General features: G+C 44.3%; 1 protein-coding gene across 1 annotated transcript in view; it reads right to left on the bottom strand.

The window, feature by feature from the left end:
• The window catches only part of LOC135553269 (elongator complex protein 2-like), a 65,838-nt gene that overhangs the window by 9,189 nt on the left and 36,535 nt on the right, over window positions 1–20,114 (bottom strand). Inside the window, 6 exon segments of the mRNA XM_064985442.1 lie at window positions 3,715–3,828; window positions 7,349–7,393; window positions 7,395–7,427; window positions 7,429–7,481; window positions 8,025–8,146; window positions 15,881–16,079. Coding sequence (XP_064841514.1) covers window positions 3,715–3,828; window positions 7,349–7,393; window positions 7,395–7,427; window positions 7,429–7,481; window positions 8,025–8,146; window positions 15,881–16,079 — 566 coding nt within the window.

Genomic DNA, 20,114 nt, shown 5'->3' with positions numbered 1-20,114 from the left:
ATTGTGTTGTGTCTCCATACTGTACTACAGTCAGTGTATCATTGTGTTGTGTCTCCATACTGTACTACAGTCATAGTGTATCATTGTGTTGTGTCTCCATACTGTACTACAGTCATAGTGTATCATTGTGTTGTGTCTCCATACTGTACTTGTCATAGTGTATCACTGTGTTGTGTCTCCCTACTGTACTATAGTCAATATCACAGTGTTTTGTCTCCATACTGTACTACAGTCAGTGTATCACTGTGTTGTGTCTCCATACTGTACTTGTCGTAGTGTATCACTGTGTTGTGTCTCCATACTGTACTAGTCAGTGTATCATTGTGTTGTGTCTCCATACTGTACTACAGTCATAGTGTATCATTGTGTTGTGTCTCCATACTGTACTACAGTCATAGTGTATCATTGTGTTGTGTCTCCATACTGTACTTCAGTCATTGAGTATCACTGTGTTGTGTCTCCATACTGTACTACAGTCATAGTGTATCGTTGTGTTGTGTCTCCATACTGTACTACAGTCATAGTGTATCATTGTGTTGTGTCTCCATACTGTACTTGTCGTAGTGTATCACTGTGTTGTGTCTCCATACTGTACTACAGTCATAGTGTATCGTTGTGTTGTGTCTCCATACTGTACTACAGTCATAGTATCATTGTGTTGTGTCTCCATACTGTACTTCAGTCATAGTGTATCATTGTGTTGTGTCTCCATACTGTACTACAGTCAGTGTATCATTGTGTTATGTCTCCATACTGTACTACAGTCATAGTGTATCATTGTCTTGTGTCTCCATACTGTACTACAGTCATAGTGTATCATTGTGTTGTGTCTCCATACTGTACTTGTCATAGTGTATCACTGTGTTGTGTCTCCCTACTGTACTATAGTCAATATCACAGTGTTTTGTCTCCATACTGTACTACAGTCAGTGTATCACTGTGTTGAGTCTCCATACTGTACTTGTCGTAGTGTATCACTGTGTTGTGTCTCCATACTGTACTAGTCAGTGTATCATTGTGTTGTGTCTCCATACTGTACTACAGTCATAGTGTATCATTGTGTTGTGTCTCCATACTGTACTACAGTCATAGTGTATCATTGTGTTGTGTCTCCATACTGTACTACAGTCATAGTGTATCATTGTGTTGTGTCTCCATACTGTACTTGTCATAGTGTATCACTGTGTTGTGTCTCCATACTGTACTACAGTCAGTGTATCATTGTGTTGTGTCTCCATACTGTACTTGTCGTAGTGTATCATTGAGTTGTGTCTCCATACTGTACTTGTCGTAGTGTATCACTGTGTTGTGTCTCCATACTGGACTTGTCGTAGTGTATCACTGTGTTGTGTCTCCATACTGTACTACAGTCAGTGTATCATTGTGTTGTGTCTCCATACTGTACTACAGTCAGTGTATCACTGTGTTGTGTCTCCATACTGTACTACAGTCATAGTGTATCACTGTGTTGTGTCTCCATACTGTACTACAGTCATAGTATCATTGTGTTGTGTCTCCATACTGTACTACAGTCATAGTGTATCGTTGTGTTGTGTCTCCATACTGTACTACAGTCATGTGTATCATTGTGTTGTGTCTCCATACTGTACTACAGTCATAGTGTATCACAGTGTTTTGTCTCCATACTGTACTACAGTCAGTGTATCATTGTGTTGTGTCTCCATACTGTACTACAGTCAGTGTATCATTGTGTTGTGTCTCCATACTGTACTTGTCGTAGTGTATCACTGTGTTGTGTCTCCATACTGTACTAGTCAGTGTATCATTGTGTTGTGTCTCCATACTGTACTACAGTCATAGTGTATCATTGTGTTGTGTCTCCATACTGTACTACAGTCATAGTGTATCACTGTGTTGTGTCTCCATACTGTACTTGTCGTAGTGTATCACTGTGTTGTGTCTCCATACTGTACTAGTCAGTGTATCATTGTGTTGTGTCTCCCTACTGTACTATAGTCAATATCACAGTGTTGTGTCTCCATACTGTACTACAGTCATAGTGTATCATTGTGTTGTGTCTCCATACTGTACTACAGTCATAGTGTATCATTGTGTTGTGTCTCCATACTGTACTTGTCGTAGTGTATCATTGTGTTGTGTCTCCATACTGTACTTGTCGTAGTGTATCACTGTGTTGTGTCTCCATACTGGACTTGTCGTAGTGTATCACTGTGTTGTGTCTCCATACTGTACTACAGTCATAGTGTATCGTTGTGTTGTGTCTCCATACTGTACTACAGTCAGTGTATCATTGTGTTGTGTCTCCATACTGTACTACAGTCATAGTGTATCATTGTGTTGTGTCTCCATACTGTACTACAGTCATAGTGTATCATTGTCTTGTGTCTCCATACTGTACTACAGTCAGTGTATCATTGTGTTGTGTCTCCATACTGTACTACAGTCAGTGTATCATTGTGTTATGTCTCCATACTGTACTACAGTCAGTGTATCATTGTGTTGTGTCTCCATACTGTACTACAGTCAGTGTATCACTGTGTTGTGTCTCCATACTGTACTACAGTCATAGTGTATCATTGTGTTGTGTCTCCATACTGTACTACAGTCATAGTGTATCATTGTGTTGTGTCTCCATACTGTACTACAGTCATAGTGTATCATTGTCTTGTGTCTCCATACTGTACTTCAGTCATAGTGTATCATTGTGTTGTGTCTCCATACTGTACTACAGTCAGTGTATCATTGTGTTGTGTCTCCCACAAGCAGACTATGTAAAATAGGTTGTTAGGCGCATGGTACTATATAAGAATGAATTATATTTCTAGGGTTAGGTCAACCACGGTTCCATGATGAGTATTGTAATATGCCTGAGACCTAAAGACTTGCGTTAGCTCCCTGAGTGTGTCACATACAAATATAACGCACAAAAATAAAACCTGATGAAGGCATAGACGTTCTCATATGAAATTTCCAAAGGTGCTGAATCTGCTAAATGTAGTTTTACACAGTAGTATGTATTTGTTGGCGCCGAATCAGATGCCACTCTGTCCTCAGCTGTTGTTGGCACGTCCATGGTGATACCTCACTTCGTTATCGTTTGTCTTATTCATGTTAATTGTGGTCCATGAATAAACCAAACGTTCACAGATCAGGTAACATTACATTGTTAGAACATTCCTTCAGGCCAGAGATTTCCCTTCCTTCTCTTCATGACTCAGTCGGTGGGGCCTTCACAAAAAGAGCCTGTTGATTGCAATTTCCTCTTCAATAACCCTCCGTTCAATACACAGCCATTCAAACTCACTTGAGGATGTTCTTTCTCTGGCCACCTTCCAGATGCCACCCTATTCCCTATATAGCGCACTACTTTTTTTTCTCCCTATATAGTGCACTACAGGACCCTTAGGGTAGGGAATAGGGTCCACTATGGACGTACTCTAAAAACTCTGGGCAGAGTCATAAAAACTCCTGCCTAAAGAGTCAGAGTACCTTTTGGGGTATTTATCCATTGAGATATGTTATCTTGAGGAGGCTTCAGCGTAGAATAATGGACCTAGTGCTTATAGGACAGCTGGACTAAAGGCCTGTAGTTAGTCAGTGCCAAAAGGTGTGTGCGCAGGGGGGATGGGGGGGGGGGTATTTTAGAAACTGAAATGTGTGATGAAAGCTTGGGATTGTGTGTTTGTGGGGCGTGCATGCATGCATACCGGTGTGTGTGTGTCTAAAGGATACGAGAAGTCTGTTTCTCCATATCTGGTCCAGTCTGATGCTCCAGCAGGCTCCTCACTGAGTTCCCACTTATACAGCAGGACCTGGCCACTCTCCAGCCCCACCGACAGCAGATAGCTGGAGGAACATACATCAATCAATCAAACTTTATTGTCCCAGATGGACATGTGTTTATTGTCAGATGGACAGGCTTACAGCTTACAGACATGTATAATAGTTCAACACATCACACAAAAGGCTAAATAACGCAGAAAAGTCATCAACTTTAGAAGCCAGCTGGGGAAAAAAGTGCATGTGTAATATGGAGTAAAGAGTGGATAAAGCGCACGTGGAGCGCATGTGGAGATAAAGCTGCACGTGGAGATAAAGAGCACGTGGAGATAAAGCGCACGTGGAGCGCCCTACAAATAAAGCGCACGTGGAGATAAAGCGCACAGATAAAGCCTCAGGAGATAAAGCGCACGTGGAAATAAAGCGCACGTGGAGATAATAAAGCGCATGTAAAGCGCAAAATAAGCAGCGTTTTGTCACGTGGAAATAAAGCGAGGAGATAAAGGAAATTAAAGCGCACGTGGAAATAAAGCACGTGGAGATAAAGCGCACGCGCATGTGGAGATAAAGTGCATGTAAAGCTTAGAGATAAAGCGCATTGGAAATAAAGTACATGTGGAGATAAAGTGGAAATAAAGTACATGTGGAAATAAAGAGCATGTGGAAATAAAGTGCATGGAGATAAAGCGAATAAAGTGCATGTGGAAATAAAGTGGAGATAAAGTACATGTGCGAATAAGGTGCATGTGGAAATAAAGTGCATGTGGAAATAAAGTGCATGTGGAAATAAAGTGCATGTGGAAATTCTATGTGTTCTCGCACACCCCGAGAGCTTCTGGTCACACCGTGATCCTCATGTCTCCCAAGTGGTCATTCTCTCTTTCTCCCCTTACCCATCTGTCTATCTGAATTCCATGCTGTCACAGTTACCAGCCCTTTCAAGCTTAACATCCTTATTATTTATCGCCCTCCAGGTTCCCTCGGAGAGTTCATCAATGAGCTTGATGCCTTGATAAGCTGAGGACGGCTCACCTCTCACATCCTGGGCGACTTTAACCTCCTCTCGTCTACCTTTGACTCATTCCTCTCTGCCTTGTTCTTTCCACTTTCCTCTTTTGACCTCACCCTCTCACCTTCCCCCCTACTCACAAGGCAGGCAATTTGTCATCTTTACAGATGCTGTTCTTCCACTACCTCATTGCAACTCCCCTCCAAGTCTCCGATACTGTATCCTTTTCCAGCTCATCAACACTGTCCCACACTGCCCCTACTCGGATGGTATCGCGCCATCCCAACCTTCGTTCTCTCCCCGCTACTCTCTCCTCTTCCATCCTATCATCTCTTCCCATCTGCTCATACCTTCTCCAACCTATCTCCTGATTCTGCCTCCTCAACCCTCCTCTCTTCCCTTTCTGCATCCTTTGACTCTCTCTGTCCCCTATCCTCCAGGCCGGCTCGGTCCTCCCTCCCGCTTGTCCGTGGCTCGACGACTCATTGCGAGCTCACAGAACAGTGCTCCGGGCAGCCGAGCGGAAATGGAGGAAAACTGTGCCTCCCTGCGGACCTGGCATCCTTTCACTCCCTCCTCTCTACATTTTCATCCTCTGTCTCTGCTGCTAAAGCCACTTTCTTCCACTCTAAATTCCAAGCATCTGCCTCTAACCCTAGGAAGCCTTTGCCACCTTCTCCTCCCTCCTGAATCCTCCTCCCCCCCTCCTCCCTCTCTGCAGATGACTTCTTCCATTTTGAAAAGAAGGTCACAAATCCGATCCTAAAGACGTGTCAAACGACACCGCTGGTTCTGATCACACTGCCCTACCCTGTGCTCTGACCTCTTTCTCCCCTCTTTCTCCAGATGAAATCTTTGCCGTCTAGCCCAACAACCTGCCCTCTTGACCCTATCTCCTTCTCTTTCTCCAGACCATTTCAGACCTTCTCCCCTACCTCACCTCGCTCATCAACTCATCCCTGACCGCTGGCTACGTCCCTTCCGTCTTCAAGAGAGCGAGAGTTGCACCCTTCTGAAAAAACCTACACTCGATCCCTCCGATGTCAACAACTACAGACCAGTATCCCTTCTTTCTTTTCTAAGCTCTCCCGCTCTCTCTGAATGACCTTCTTGATCCAAATCAGTCAGGTTTCAAGAATAGATTGCTCTTCTTGTATCACTTGGAGGCGCTCCGCACTGCTAAAGCTAACTCTCTCTCTGCTCTCATCCTTCTAGACCTTGTTGTTTCGACACTGTGAACCATCAGTCCTCCTCTCCATGTTGGGCATCTCCGGTACGCTGATTGCGTCCTACCTGTAGGTCGCTCCTACCAGGTGGCGTGGCGAGAATCTGTCTCCTTCCTGCGCTCACCACTGGTGTCCCCCAGGGCTCTGTTCTAGGCCCCCTCCTAGCTATACACCAAGTCACTTGGCTCTGTCATAACCTCACATGGTCTCTCCTATCATTGCTATGCAGACGACACACAATTAATCTTCTCCTTTCCCCCTTCTGATGACCAGGTGGCACATGTCTGGCAGACAATCAGTGTGGATGACTCACCACCTCAAGCTGAACCTCGGCAAGACGGAGCTGCTCTTCCTCCCAGGGAAGGACTGCCCGTTCCATGATCTCGCCATCACGGTTGACAACTCCATTGTTCCTCCTCCAGAACAGCTAAGACATGGACAACACTGTCGTTCTCAACTAACATCAAGGCGGTGGTCCGTTCCTGTAGGTTCATGCTCTACAACATCCGAGAGTACGCCCCCTGCCTCACACAGGAAGCGGCTCCTAATCCAGGCACTTGTCATCTCCCGTCTGGATTACTGTGTTCTAACTCGCTGTTGGCTGGGTCCCTGCCTGTGCCATTAAACCCCTACAACTCATCCAGAACGCCGCAGCCCGTCTGGTGTTCAACCTTCCCAAGTTCTCTCACGTCACCCCGTATCCGCTCTCTCCACTGGCTTCCAGTTGAAGCTCGCATCCGCAAGACCATGGTGCTTGCCTACGGAGCTGTGAGGGGAACGGCACCGCAGTACCTCCAGGCTCTGATCAGGCCCTACACCCAAACAAGGGGAGACTGCCCACCTCTGGCCTGCTAAGCCTCCCTACCACTGAGGAAGTACAGTTCCCGCTCAGCCCAGTCAAAATTGTTCGCTGTTCTGGCCCCCCACAACAAACTCCCTCACGACTGGACAGCGGAGTCAATCACCACCCGGAGACACCTGAAACCCCATTTCAAGTACCTAGGATAGTTAAAGCAATCCTTCTCACCCCCCTTAAATGATTTAGATGCACTATTGTAAAGTGGCTGTTCCACTGATGTCAGAAGGTGAATTCACCCCATAAGAGAGACTGCTAAATGACTGTAAATGTAATGTAAATGAAATCTGCATGTGTTCCCCTAGGAACTCTTGTTGATCTGAAACGATTGGATAGGATAACGGCTAAAGCTTCCCTCTGCCTTCTGATAGGCTGCGTATACATTTCAACCATGTTGTAATACCTATCCAATTGCAGGCCTACAGCAGTGTCTAGGGTGAAGGGAGCAGTGGTTCAATTGGTATTCAGAAAATAAGCGCTGCCTCAGTATGGTACCTGTTGCCGGGGCACAGGATGGGGCAGAAGGAGACAGCAGTGGCAGTCTCCTACATCTAATATGGAGGAACATTGACTGTTCATCAGGGGTCACAATGGCCTCAGAACTACTGCAGTCACCCCACACTATCACCTGTAGAGACATTAAATTATTCTGGAAAGTCACACTAACATAGAATGTGTGTAGGTCCCAGGTGGTATCCTATAGCCTATGTAGTTCTATGGGTCCTGGTCAAAAGTAGTGCACTGTAAAGGGAAAAGGTTGCATTTGGGATGTAGCCTATGATGAACAGTATTTTACTGTTTCCTTACCATTGTGACCTTTACTTACTGAGGAGCTCATTTGTAGGAACATTTGAAGGCTGATGCTGGTTTGAGATTAGCACATCATTATGTTTCATACCAGTCTTGCATTGACATCAAAGGACTCTTAAGCTGTGGACCAGGGCCTGTTTCAAAAAGGTTCTCAGAGTAGAAGTTCTGCTCTAGGATCGGACCCCACCCACCCTCTTCTTCATCACCATTTAAACGACAAAACTGATCCTTGATCAGTGCTCCTTCTCTGAGAAACTTTGTGAACACACGCTCAGACCGAAGTGAATAGACGTTGAAGTCCGGAGAATACAAGCTACCTCTTACTAGCAACACTAAGGTCTTGCTGGTGTAGAATAATTACCTTCTTGTCTCGACTTGACGTCACAAAGTACTTGTTGTCGGCGCTCCAGTCACATGACCATATGATGCGCGTGTGTACGGCCGTGTCCTTCCTGGTACATGTGTACAGGGAGAAATGGGGCTCTGGATGGGGGAGACACACACAGGCACAATAAATACCCATCTACCTTGCATTAGTATTGAACCACAAAACGTTCTAAAACAGTACATAACTGCTCAGTGGTAACAATGAATCTCTCCACTGACACAAAAATAAACCCAAAGCCTCAGTTCCTCCTCTCTATGATGTCTGTCATTAATGTTGGTTGTGATGCACTGTTCTGTGTCATTCCAGCAGCCTCTAGAGACACACTGCTGTCTGTGTAGTTCCAGCAGCCCCAAGAGAGACATTGATGTCTGTGTAGTTCCAGCAGCCTCTAGAGAGACATTGATGTCTGTGTAGTTCCAGCAGCCCCTAGAGAGACATTGATGTCTGTGTAGTTCCAGCAGCCTCTAGAGAGACATTGATGTCTGTGTAGTTCCACATTGATGTCTGTGTAGTTCCAGCAGCCCCTAGAGAGACATTGATGTCTGTGTAGTTCCAGCAGCCTCTAGAGAGACATTGATGTCTGTGTAGTTCCAGCAGCCTCTAGAGAGACATTGATGTCTGTGTAGTTCCAGCAGCCTCTAGAGAGACATTGATGTCTGTGTAGTTCCAGCAGCCCCTAGAGAGACATTGATGTCTGTGTAGTTCCAGCAGCCCCAAGAGAGACATTGATGTCTGTGTAGTTCCAGCAGCCCCTAGAGAGACATTGATGTCTGTGTAGTTCCAGCAGCCCCAAGAGAGACATTGATGTCTGTGTAGTTCCAGCAGCCCTAGAGAGACATTGATGTCTGTGTAGTTCCAGAGACATTGATGTCAGCCCAGCCCCTAGAGAGACATAGAGACACACTGCTGTCTGTGTAGTTCCAGCAGCCCCTAGAGACACACTGCTGTCTGTGTAGTTCCAGCAGCCCCAAGAGACACACTGCTGTCTGTATAGTTCCAGCAGCCTCTAGAGAGACACTGTTGTTTCACACATGTGTCTAGTCCCACAGTTTGTATAGGCATGTTTCTAGTCCCACAGTTTGTATAGGCATGTTTCTAGTCCCACAGTTTGTATAGGCATGTTTCTAGTCCCACAGTTTGTATAGGCATGTTTCTAGTCCCACAGTTTGTATAGGCATGTTTCTAGTCTCTCAGTTTGTATAGGCATGTTTCTAGTCCCACAGTTTGTATAGGCATGTTTCTAGTCCCACAGTTTGTATAGGCATGTTTCTAGTCCCACAGTTTGTATAGGCATGTTTCTAGTCCCACAGTTTGTATAGGCATGTTTCTAGTCCCACAGTTTGTATAGGCATGTTTCTAGTCCCACAGTTTGTATAGGCATGTTTCTAGTCCCACAGTTTGTATAGGCATGTTTCTAGTCTCAGTTTGTATAGGCATGTTTCTAGTCTCAGTTTGTATAGGCATGTTTCTAGTCTCAGTTTGTATAGGCATGTTTCTAGTCTCAGTTTGTATAGGCATGTTTCTAGTCTCAGTTTGTATAGGCATGTTTCTAGTCTCAGTTTGTATAGGCATGTTTCTAGTCCCAGTTTGTAAAGGCATGTTTCTAGTCCCACAGTTTGTATAGGCATGTTTCTAGTCTCACAGTTTGTATCGGCATGTTTCTAGTCTCAGAGTTTGTATAGGCATGTTTCTAGTCCCACAGTTTGTATAGGCATGTTTCTAGTCCCACAGTTTGTATAGGCATGTTTCTAGTCTCTCAGTTTGTATAGGCATGTTTCTAGTCTCTCAGTTTGTATAGGCATGTTTCTAGTCCCACAGTTTGTATAGGCATGTTTCTAGTCTCACAGTTTGTATAGGCATGTTTCTAGTCCCACAGTTTGTATAGGCATGTTTCTAGTCTCAGTTTGTATAGGCATGTTTCTAGTCCCACAGTTTGTATAGGCATGTTTCTAGTCTCAGTTTGTATAGGCATGTTTCTAGTCCCACAGTTTGTATAGGCATGTTTCTAGTCCCACAGTTTGTATAGGCATGTTTCTAGTCTCAGTTTGTATAGGCATGTTTCTAGTCCCACAGTTTGTATAGGCATGTTTCTAGTCTCTCAGTTTGTTTAGGCATGTTTCTAGTCCCACAGTTTGTATAGGCATGTTTCTAGTCCCACAGTTTGTATAGGCATGTTTCTAGTCTCACAGTTTGTATAGGCATGTTTCTAGTCCCACAGTTTGTATAGGCATGTTTCTAGTCTCAGTTTGTATAGGCATGTTTCTAGTCTCAGTTTGTATAGGCATGTTTCTAGTCCCACAGTTTGTATAGGCATGTTTCTAGTCTCTCAGTTTGTATAGGCATGTTTCTAGTCTCACAGTTTGTATAGGCATGTTTCTAGTCTCACAGTTTGTATAGGCATGTTTCTAGTCCCACAGTTTGTATAGGCATGTTTCTAGTCCCACAGTTTGTATAGGCATGTTTCTAGTCCCACAGTTTGTATAGGCATGTTTCTAGTCTCAGTTTGTATAGGCATGTTTCTAGTCCCAGTTTGTATAGGCATGTTTCTAGTCCCACAGTTTGTATAGGCATGTTTCTAGTCCCACAGTTTGTATAGGCATGTTTCTAGTCTCAGTTTGTATAGGCATGTTTCTAGTCCCACAGTTTGTATAGGCATGTTTCTAGTCCCACAGGTTGTATAGGCATGTTTCTAGTCTCAGTTTGTATAGGCATGTTTCTAGTCTCAGTTTGTATAGGCATGTTTCTAGTCTCACAGTTTGTATAGGCATATTTCTAGTCTCACAGTTTGTATAGGCATGTTTCTAGTCTCACAGTTTGTATAGGCATGTTTCTAGTCCCACAGGTTGTATAGGCATGTTTCTAGTCTCAGTTTGTATAGGCATGTTTCTAGTCTCAGTTTGTATAGGCATGTTTCTAGTCTCAGTTTGTATAGGCATGTTTCTAGTCTCACAGTTTGTATAGGCATGTTTCTAGTCTCAGTTTGTATAGGCATGTTTCTAGTCTCACAGTTTGTATAGGCATGTTTCTAGTCTCAGTTTGTATAGGCATGTTTCTAGTCTCACAGTTTGTATAGGCATGTTTCTAGTCCCACAGGTTGTATAGGCATGTTTCTAGTCCCACAGTTTGTATAGGCATGTTTCTAGTCTCTCAGTTTGTATAGGCATGTTTCTAGTCTCACAGTTTGTATAGGCATGTTTCTAGTCTCAGTTTGTATAGGCATGTTTCTAGTCTCAGTTTGTATAGGCATGTTTCTAGTCTCAGTTTGTATAGGCATGTTTCTAGTCTCACAGTTTGTATAGGCATGTTTCTAGTCTCACAGTTTGTATAGGCATGTTTCTAGTCTCAGTTTGTATAGGCATGTTTCTAGTCTCACAGTTTGTATAGGCATGTTTCTAGTCCCACAGTTTGTATAGGCATGTTTCTAGTCTCACAGTTTGTATAGGCGTGTTTCTAGTCCCACAGTTTGTATAGGCGTGTTTCTAGTCCCACAGTTTGTATAGGCGTGTTTCTAGTCTCACAGTTTGTATAGGCATGTTTCTAGTCTCAGTTTGTATAGGCATGTTTCTAGTCCCACAGTTTGTATAGGCATGTTTCTAGTCTCACAGTTTGTATAGGCATGTTTCTAGTCTCAGTTTGTATAGGCATGTTTCTAGTCTCAGTTTGTATAGGCATGTTTCTAGTCTCACAGTTTGTATAGGCATGTTTCTAGTCCCACAGGTTGTATAGGCATGTTTCTAGTCTCAGTTTGTATAGGCTTGTTTCTAGTCTCACAGTTTGTATAGGCATGTTTCTAGTCTCAGTTTGTATAGGCATGTTTCTAGTCTCAGTTTGTATAGGCATGTTTCTAGTCTCAGTTTGTATAGGCATGTTTCTAGTCTCACAGTTTGTATAGGCATGTTTCTAGTCTCACAGTTTGTATAGGCATGTTTCTAGTCTCAGTTTGTATAGGCATGTTTCTAGTCTCACAGTTTGTATAGGCATGTTTCTAGTCCCACAGTTTGTATAGGCATGTTTCTAGTCTCAGTTTGTATAGGCATGTTTCTAGTCTCACAGTTTGTATAGGCATGTTTCTAGTCTCAGTTTGTATAGGCATGTTTCTAGTCCCACAGTTTGTATAGGCATGTTTCTAGTCTCTCAGTTTGTATAGGCATGTTTCTAGTCTCACAGTTTGTATAGGCATGTTTCTAGTCTCACAGTTTGTATAGGCATGTTTCTAGTCTCACAGTTTGTATAGGCATGTTTCTAGTCTCACAGTTTGTATAGGCATGTTTCTAGTCCCACAGTTTGTATAGGCATGTTTCTAGTCTCTCAGTTTGTTTAGGCATGTTTCTAGTCCCACAGTTTGTTTAGGCATGTTTCTAGTCCCACAGTTTGTATAGGCATGTTTCTAGTCTCAGTTTGTATAGGCATGTTTCTAGTCCCACAGTTTGTATAGGCATGTTTCTAGTCTCTCAGTTTGTATAGGCATGTTTCTAGTCTCACAGTTTGTATAGGCATGTTTCTAGTCTCACAGTTTGTATAGGCATGTTTCTAGTCTCACAGTTTGTATAGGCATGTTTCTAGTCCCACAGTTTGTATAGGCATGTTTCTAGTCTCAGTTTGTATAGGCATGTTTCTAGTCTCAGTTTGTATAGGCATGTTTCTAGTCTCAGTTTGTATAGGCATGTTTCTAGTCTCAGTTTGTATAGGCATGTTTCTAGTCTCACAGTTTGTATAGGCATGTTTCTAGTCTCACAGTTTGTATAGGCATGTTTCTAGTCCCACAGGTTGTATAGGCATGTTTCTAGTCTCAGTTTGTATAGGCATGTTTCTAGTCTCAGTTTGTATAGGCATGTTTCTAGTCTCAGTTTGTATAGGCATGTTTCTAGTCTCAGTTTGTATAGGCATGTTTCTAGTCTCAGTTTGTATAGGCATGTTTCTAGTCTCACAGTTTGTATAGGCATGTTTCTAGTCTCACAGTTTGTATAGGCATGTTTCTAGTCTCAGTTTGTATAGGCATGTTTCTAGTCCCACAGTTTGTATAGGCATGTTTCTAGTCTCACAGTTTGTATAGGCATGTTTCTAGTCTCAGTTTGTATAGGCATGTTTCTAGTCTCAGTTTGTATAGGCATGTTTCTAGTCTCAGTTTGTATAGGCATGTTTCTAGTCCCACAGTTTGTATAGGCATGTTTCTAGTCTCTCAGTTTGTATAGGCATGTTTCTAGTCTCACAGTTTGTATAGGCATGTTTCTAGTCTCACAGTTTGTATAGGCATGTTTCTAGTCTCTCAGTTTGTATAGGCATGTTTCTAGTCTCACAGTTTGTATAGGCATGTTTCTAGTCCCACAGTTTGTATAGGCATGTTTCTAGTCTCTCAGTTTGTATAGGCATGTTTCTAGTCCCACAGTTTGTATAGGCATGTTTCTAGTCCCACAGTTTGTATAGGCATGTTTCTAGTCTCAGTTTGTATAGGCATGTTTCTAGTCTCAGTTTGTATAGGCATGTTTCTAGTCTCTCAGTTTGTATAGGCATGTTTCTAGTCTCACAGTTTGTATAGGCATGTTTCTAGTCTCACAGTTTGTATAGGCATGTTTCTAGTCTCACAGTTTGTATAGGCATGTTTCTAGTCTCACAGTTTGTATAGGCATGTTTCTAGTCCCACAGTTTGTATAGGCATGTTTCTAGTCTCTCAGTTTGTATAGGCATGTTTCTAGTCCCACAGTTTGTATAGGCATGTTTCTAGTCCCACAGTTTGTATAGGCATGTTTCTAGTCCCACAGTTTGTATAGGCATGTTTCTAGTCTCACAGTTTGTATAGGCATGTTTCTAGTCCCACAGTTTGTATAGGCATGTTTCTAGTCCCACAGTTTGTATAGGCATGTTTCTAGTCTCTCAGTTTGTATAGGCATGTTTCTAGTCTCACAGTTTGTATAGGCATGTTTCTAGTCCCACAGTTTGTATAGGCATGTTTCTAGTCTCTCAGTTTGTATAGGCATGTTTCTAGTCTCTCAGTTTGTATAGGCATGTTTCTAGTCCCACAGTTTGTATAGGCATGTTTCTAGTCCCACAGTTTGTATAGGCATGTTTCTAGTCTCTCAGTTTGTATAGGCATGTTTCTAGTCTCACAGTTTGTATAGGCATGTTTCTAGTCTCACAGTTTGTATAGGCATGTTTCTAGTCCCACAGTTTGTATAGGCATGTTTCTAGTCCCACAGTTTGTATAGGCATGTTTCTAGTCCCACAGTTTGTATAGGCATGTTTCTAGTCCCACAGTTTGTATAGGCATGTTTCTAGTCTCACAGTTTGTATAGGCATGTTTCTAGTCCCACAGTTTGTATAGGCATGTTTCTAGTCTCTCAGTTTGTATAGGCATGTTTCTAGTCTCTCAGTTTGTATAGGCATGTTTCTAGTCTCACAGTTTGTATAGGCATGTTTCTAGTCTCAGTTTGTATAGGCATGTTTCTAGTCTCAGTTTGTATAGGCATGTTTCTAGTCTCACAGTTTGTATAGGCATGTTTCTAGTCACAGTTTGTATAGGCATGTTTCTAGTCTCACAGTTTGTATAGGCATGTTTCTAGTCCCACAGTTTGTATAGGCATGTTTCTAGTCTCAGTTTGTATAGGCATGTTTCTAGTCTCACAGTTTGTATAGGCATGTTTCTAGTCCCACAGTTTGTATAGGCATGTTTCTTGTGTGCGAACTCAGCATGTGTGTGTGTGTGTGTGTGTGTGTGTGTGTGTGTAGGGGGGGGGTCAAAACACAATTAAGTGAAACTCTGAGGGGAATTGGACTTTAGGGAGAAGAACTGTGTGATGCTTGGCATGGTTTCTTTCTGTGTTATACCACGCAAATTAGCATTTACAAATGGAACACTAGTGTCAAAACAAATAATAAATACAAAAATTGTGACAAGCCACAAAGCACATTCCACTCAATAGTTGTCACAGTATTTGGGGGAAACAAATGTGATCTATGGTTAAAGAAAGAGTTTTGACTTCCATTTGATTACTAATAACTATTCTGCCTGTATCAGCCGTTCTCCAGATAGACCCATGCTAGTAGCAGTGTACACACACACACACACTCACACACACACAAGGTAAAAAATAAATATATAATAATAAAAATCTGTCTTTCTGACCCTGAGCAAGGCAGTTAACCCACTGTTCCCCAGGTGCAGATGACGTGGATGTCGATTTAGGCATCTCCTCACACCTCTCTGATTCAGAGGGGGTTAAATGTGGAAGACACATTTCAGTTGAATGCATTCAGTTGTACAACTGACTAGATATCCCCCTTTCCCTTCCCTACACGCACACACGTGCTGTCGGAGCTTAGGGAGGCCTGTCTTCTCTCTACCTACAGCTACAGCCACTCTCCATCCCTGTCTTTACTGGCCGGCTGGGCCGTCCTGTACTGTGATTCCAGCCCCTCGATTGGCATGTCTAGACTGGTTAAGGGAGAGAGAGAGAGTGTGTCTGCACGTGTGCGGGCATGTGTGAGACCGTGAGTAATTCAGGGCTCAACTGGAACAGACTGCCAGTTCGCCGGGGAACCCACCAAGGAACCCGCCACAGGAAATAGGAAAAGAAAAACAGTTGCTTCACCGATTAGGGCTGTGTCACTGGTGATTTACCTGACTGGGTTTAAATGGGGATTTGAGACATTGGTTTTATGGCTCCAAACTATCCCTAGGCTAGTAAAACAGGACTAAACTCAAACTAAACTAGCTCTTGGCTGCTTAAAACACCTGACATAAAACCAAACTAACTTCAAAAGCAGGAAGAAAATACTATTAAAAGAAAAAGCATAATACCAGTAAAGCAGACAGACAGGAACCCTCAGCTCACCTGTGTTTGTAGTCGTAGCGGCGGGGTCGTCCCGTTTCCATAGCGACCAGGTCCTGTCCCGGGACACGGCCAATAGGAACAGTCCATTGGGAGAGAAGGCCATCTGGGTGACAGTGAGGCTGTGGCAGGGCAGCGCCTGTAGCTGGCGCCAGGAAGTGGAGCTCCAGAGCAGCACGGCCGCATGCTCAGCCTTAGAGGCCTAGAACCAGAGAAGAGAAGCAGCTGGAGGACCATAGTGAACTAGCTCAGCCTAAGAGGCCTAGAACCAGAGAAGAGAAGCAGCTGGAGGACCATAGTGAACTAGCTTAGCCTAAGAGGCCTAGAACCAGAGAAGAATAGAGGTTGGAGGACCATACTGAACTAGCTTAGCCTATGAGGCCTAGAACCAGAGAAGAGAAGCAGCTGGAGGACCATAGTGAACTAGCTCAGCCTAAGAGGCCTAGAACCAGAGAAGAATAGAGGTTGGAGGACCATACTGAACTAGCTCAGCCTAAGAGGCCTAGAACCAGAGAAGAATAGAGGTTGGAGGACCATACTGAACTAGCTCAGCCTAAGAGGCCTAGAACCAGAGAAGAATAGCGGTTGGAGGACCATACTGAACTAGCTCAGCCTAAGAGGCCTAGAGCCAGAGAAGAGAAGCAGCTGGAGGACCATAGTGAACTAGCTTAGACTAAGAGGCCTAGAACCAGAGAAGAGAAGCAGCTGGAGGACCATAGTGAACTAGCTCAGCCTAAGAGGCCTAGAACCAGAGAAGAATAGAGGTTGGAGGACCATACTGAACTAGCTCAACCTAAGAGGCCTAGAACCAGAGAAGAATAGCGGTTGGAGGACCATACTGAACTAGCTCAGCCTAAGAGGCCTAGAACCAGAGAAGAATAGCGGTTGGAGGACCATACTGAACTAGCTCAGCCTAAGAGGCCTAGAACCAGAGAAGAATAGAGGTTGGAGGACCATACTGCACTAGCTCAGCCTAAGAGGCCTAGAACCAGAGAAGAATAGCGGTTGGAAGACCCCACACACAGCTGACAAGATAATCATAGGACCCTATACCATTCATGCTATGTTAGATACCATACCATTCCAGCCATTAATGCGAGCTTGTCCAAGTGCTGTATAGATTAGCTAATACTATCTCCATTCCTCACCAGGGGGCAAACAGTATACAATTCTCCTCCCTCTGTGTTCGGTAAAGACTAATTTTAAACTTTGACTCAAAGATGTACTAGCAATCCTGGTCTAGTCTATTGAAGTGACTTAAAAAATAGAGGCCTATGTTTGTATTGGCTAAAGGCGAGACAGCAGGAAAGATAGTGGGCCAATTTGGAACCCACAGCAAATATGTCCTGTAGGTGACAGCATAGACTGCGGGACCACCCAGGTCAGGTGACTGCCATCAAATCACATCATTCCAGTTGTGATAGGAATCTGAATGATCCTGATGGCTGCTAATGGACTTCACCTGACAGATAACAGGTTATTTCCCTGAAAAATAGACACTTTCAGATTGATTTTGCTCCGATTAAAAAGCTGACTGTCCACCCACACTGACACGGACCTTTACCAAGTCCAGCACTGTGCTAACGTGTGCATGTCAATCTGTCTGTCTGCGTTTAGTGAGTCTGCCAGATCAGAGGCAGTAGGGGTGACCAGGGATGTTCTCTGTTTAGTGAGTCTGCCAGATCAGAGGCAGTAGGGGTGACCAGGGATGTTCTCTGTTTAGTGAGTCTGCCAGATCAGAAGCAGTAGGGGTGACCAGGGATGTTCTCTTGATAAGTGTGTGAATTGGACCATTCTCCTGTCCTGCTATGCATTTTAAATGTAACGAGTACTTTTGGATGTCAGGGAAAATGTATGGAGTAAAAAGTACATCATTTTCTTTAGGAATGTAGAGAAGTTGAAGTAGTCAAAAATATAAATAGTAAAGTACAGATTGGTTTTTGCCCTAGCACTACACAGCCGATTCAAATAACTAATCAAACTTTGATAATTTGAATCAGCTGTATAGTGTTAGGGTATAGGCTAGTGTATAGTGTTAGGGTATAGTGTATAGTGTTAGGGTATAGGTTAGTGTATAGTGTTAGGGTATAGGCTAGTGTATAGTGTTAGGGACCCCTAACCAAAATGTGCACTGAGTTTGGGAAACCCTGTTGTAACCAGTAAATTACATATTTAACGAGGAGGATCTACAACACATATTTACAAATAAGTTATCATGCAATGTCAACATGATCAAACACAAGATAAACTTTGGTATAAACTCTTCAACTGATATATCACTGTCAAATAACAAGAAATCAAAAAGATCGTTGTGCGCTCAGTTGAGAACAGGGATACTGTCTCTGGCAATTGAAGTAGGTAGATTCAATACCATAGATGAAGAAGAGAGGATAACTCTGTGATTTCAGGGGTTGGCTTAACATTGGTTGGACCAGAGCTAGCTAGTGTGTGTAGAGCAGCACCAATTTTTAATAAAAACACATCTTACGTTTTTGTATACTATCCTAATTAGCATTGATAAAGTTAATCCAGTCATCTCAAAAACAAAAAAAATCCCCCCAATTTCTGAATCATGATCACAACGTCAGTAGCCTACGGTAGACTCGCAACGTCAGTAGCCAACAGGAGACTTGCAACGTTCAGTAACCAACAGGAGACTCGCAACGTCAGTAGCCAACAGGAGACTCGCAACGTCAGTAGCCAACAGGAGACTCGCAACGTTCAGTAGCCTACGGTAGACGCCAGTCGCCAACAGGAGACTCGCACTCAGTAGCCAACATCAGTAGCCTACAGTAGACCCCGCAACGTCAGTAGCCTACAGTAGACTCGCAACGCGTAACCAACAGGAGACTCGCAACGCCAGTAGCCAACAGGAGACTCGCAACATCAGTAGCCTACGGTAGACCCCGCAACGTCAGTAGCCTACGGTAGACTCGCAACGTCAGTAGCCAACAGGAGACTCGCAACGTTCAGTAGCCTACGGTAGACTCGCAACGTCAGTAGCCAACAGGAGACTCGCAACCAACAGGAGACTCGCAACGTCAGTAGCCTACGGTAGACTCGCAACGTCAGTAGCCAACAGGAGACTCGCAGTAGCCAACGGTAGACTCGCAACGCCAGTAGCCAACAGGAGACTCGCAACATCAGTAGCCTACGGTAGACCCCGCAACGTCAGTAGCCTACGGTAGACTCGCAACGTCAGTAGCCAACAGGAGACTAGCCTACGGTAGACTCGCAACGTCAGTAGCCAACAGGAGACTCGCAACGTTCGTAACCAACAGGAGACTAGCCTAGCCAACAGGAGACTCGCAACGTCAGTAGCCAACAGGAGACTCGCAACATTCAGTAGCCTACAGGAGACTCGCAACGTCAGTAGCCAACAGGAGATTCGCAACGTCAGTAGCCTACAGGAGACTCGCAACATCAGTAGCCTACAGGAGACTCGCAACGTCAGTAGCCAACAGGAGACTCGCAACATCAGTAGCCTACAGGAGACTCGCAACGTCAGTAGCCAACAGGAGACTCGTAACGTCAGTAGCCTACAGGAGACTCGCAACATCAGTAGCCTACAGGAGACTCGCAACGTCAGTAGCCTACAGGAGACTCGCAACGTCAGTAGCCAACAGGAGACTCGCAACGTCAGTAGCCAACAGGAGACTCGCAACGTTCAGTAGCCAACAGGAGACTCGCAACATCAGTAGCCTACAGGAGACTCGCAACGTTCAGTAGCCTACAGGAGACTCGCAACGTCAGTAGCCTAACAGGAGACTCGCAACGTCAGTAGCCAACAGGAGACTCGCAACATCAGTAGCCTACAGGAGACTCGCAACGTCAGTAGCCTACAGGAGACTCGCAACGTCAGTAGCCTACAGGAGACTCGCAACGTCAGTAGCCAACAGGAGACTCGCAACATCAGTAGCCTACAAGAGACTCGCAACGTCAGTAGCCAACAGGAGACTCGCAACGTCAGTAGCCAACAGGAGACTCGCAACGTCAGTAGCCAACAGGAGACTCGCAACGTCAGTAGCCAACAGGAGACTCGCAACGTCAGTAGCCAACAGGAGACTCGCAACGTCAGTAGCCTACAGTAGACCCCGCAACGTCAGTAGCCAACAGGAGACTCGCAACGTCAGTAGCCTACAGTAGACCCGCAACGTCAGTAGCCAACGGAGACTCGCAACGTCCAGTAGCCTACAGTAGACCCCAGGAGACTCGCAACGTCAGTAGCCTACAGGTA

The sequence above is a fragment of the Oncorhynchus masou genome, chromosome 13 (assembly GCF_036934945.1).
Source record: "Oncorhynchus masou masou isolate Uvic2021 chromosome 13, UVic_Omas_1.1, whole genome shotgun sequence".
NCBI classification, from domain to species: domain Eukaryota; kingdom Metazoa; phylum Chordata; class Actinopteri; order Salmoniformes; family Salmonidae; genus Oncorhynchus; species Oncorhynchus masou.
This window is presented reverse-complemented; position numbering and strand designations above follow the sequence as displayed.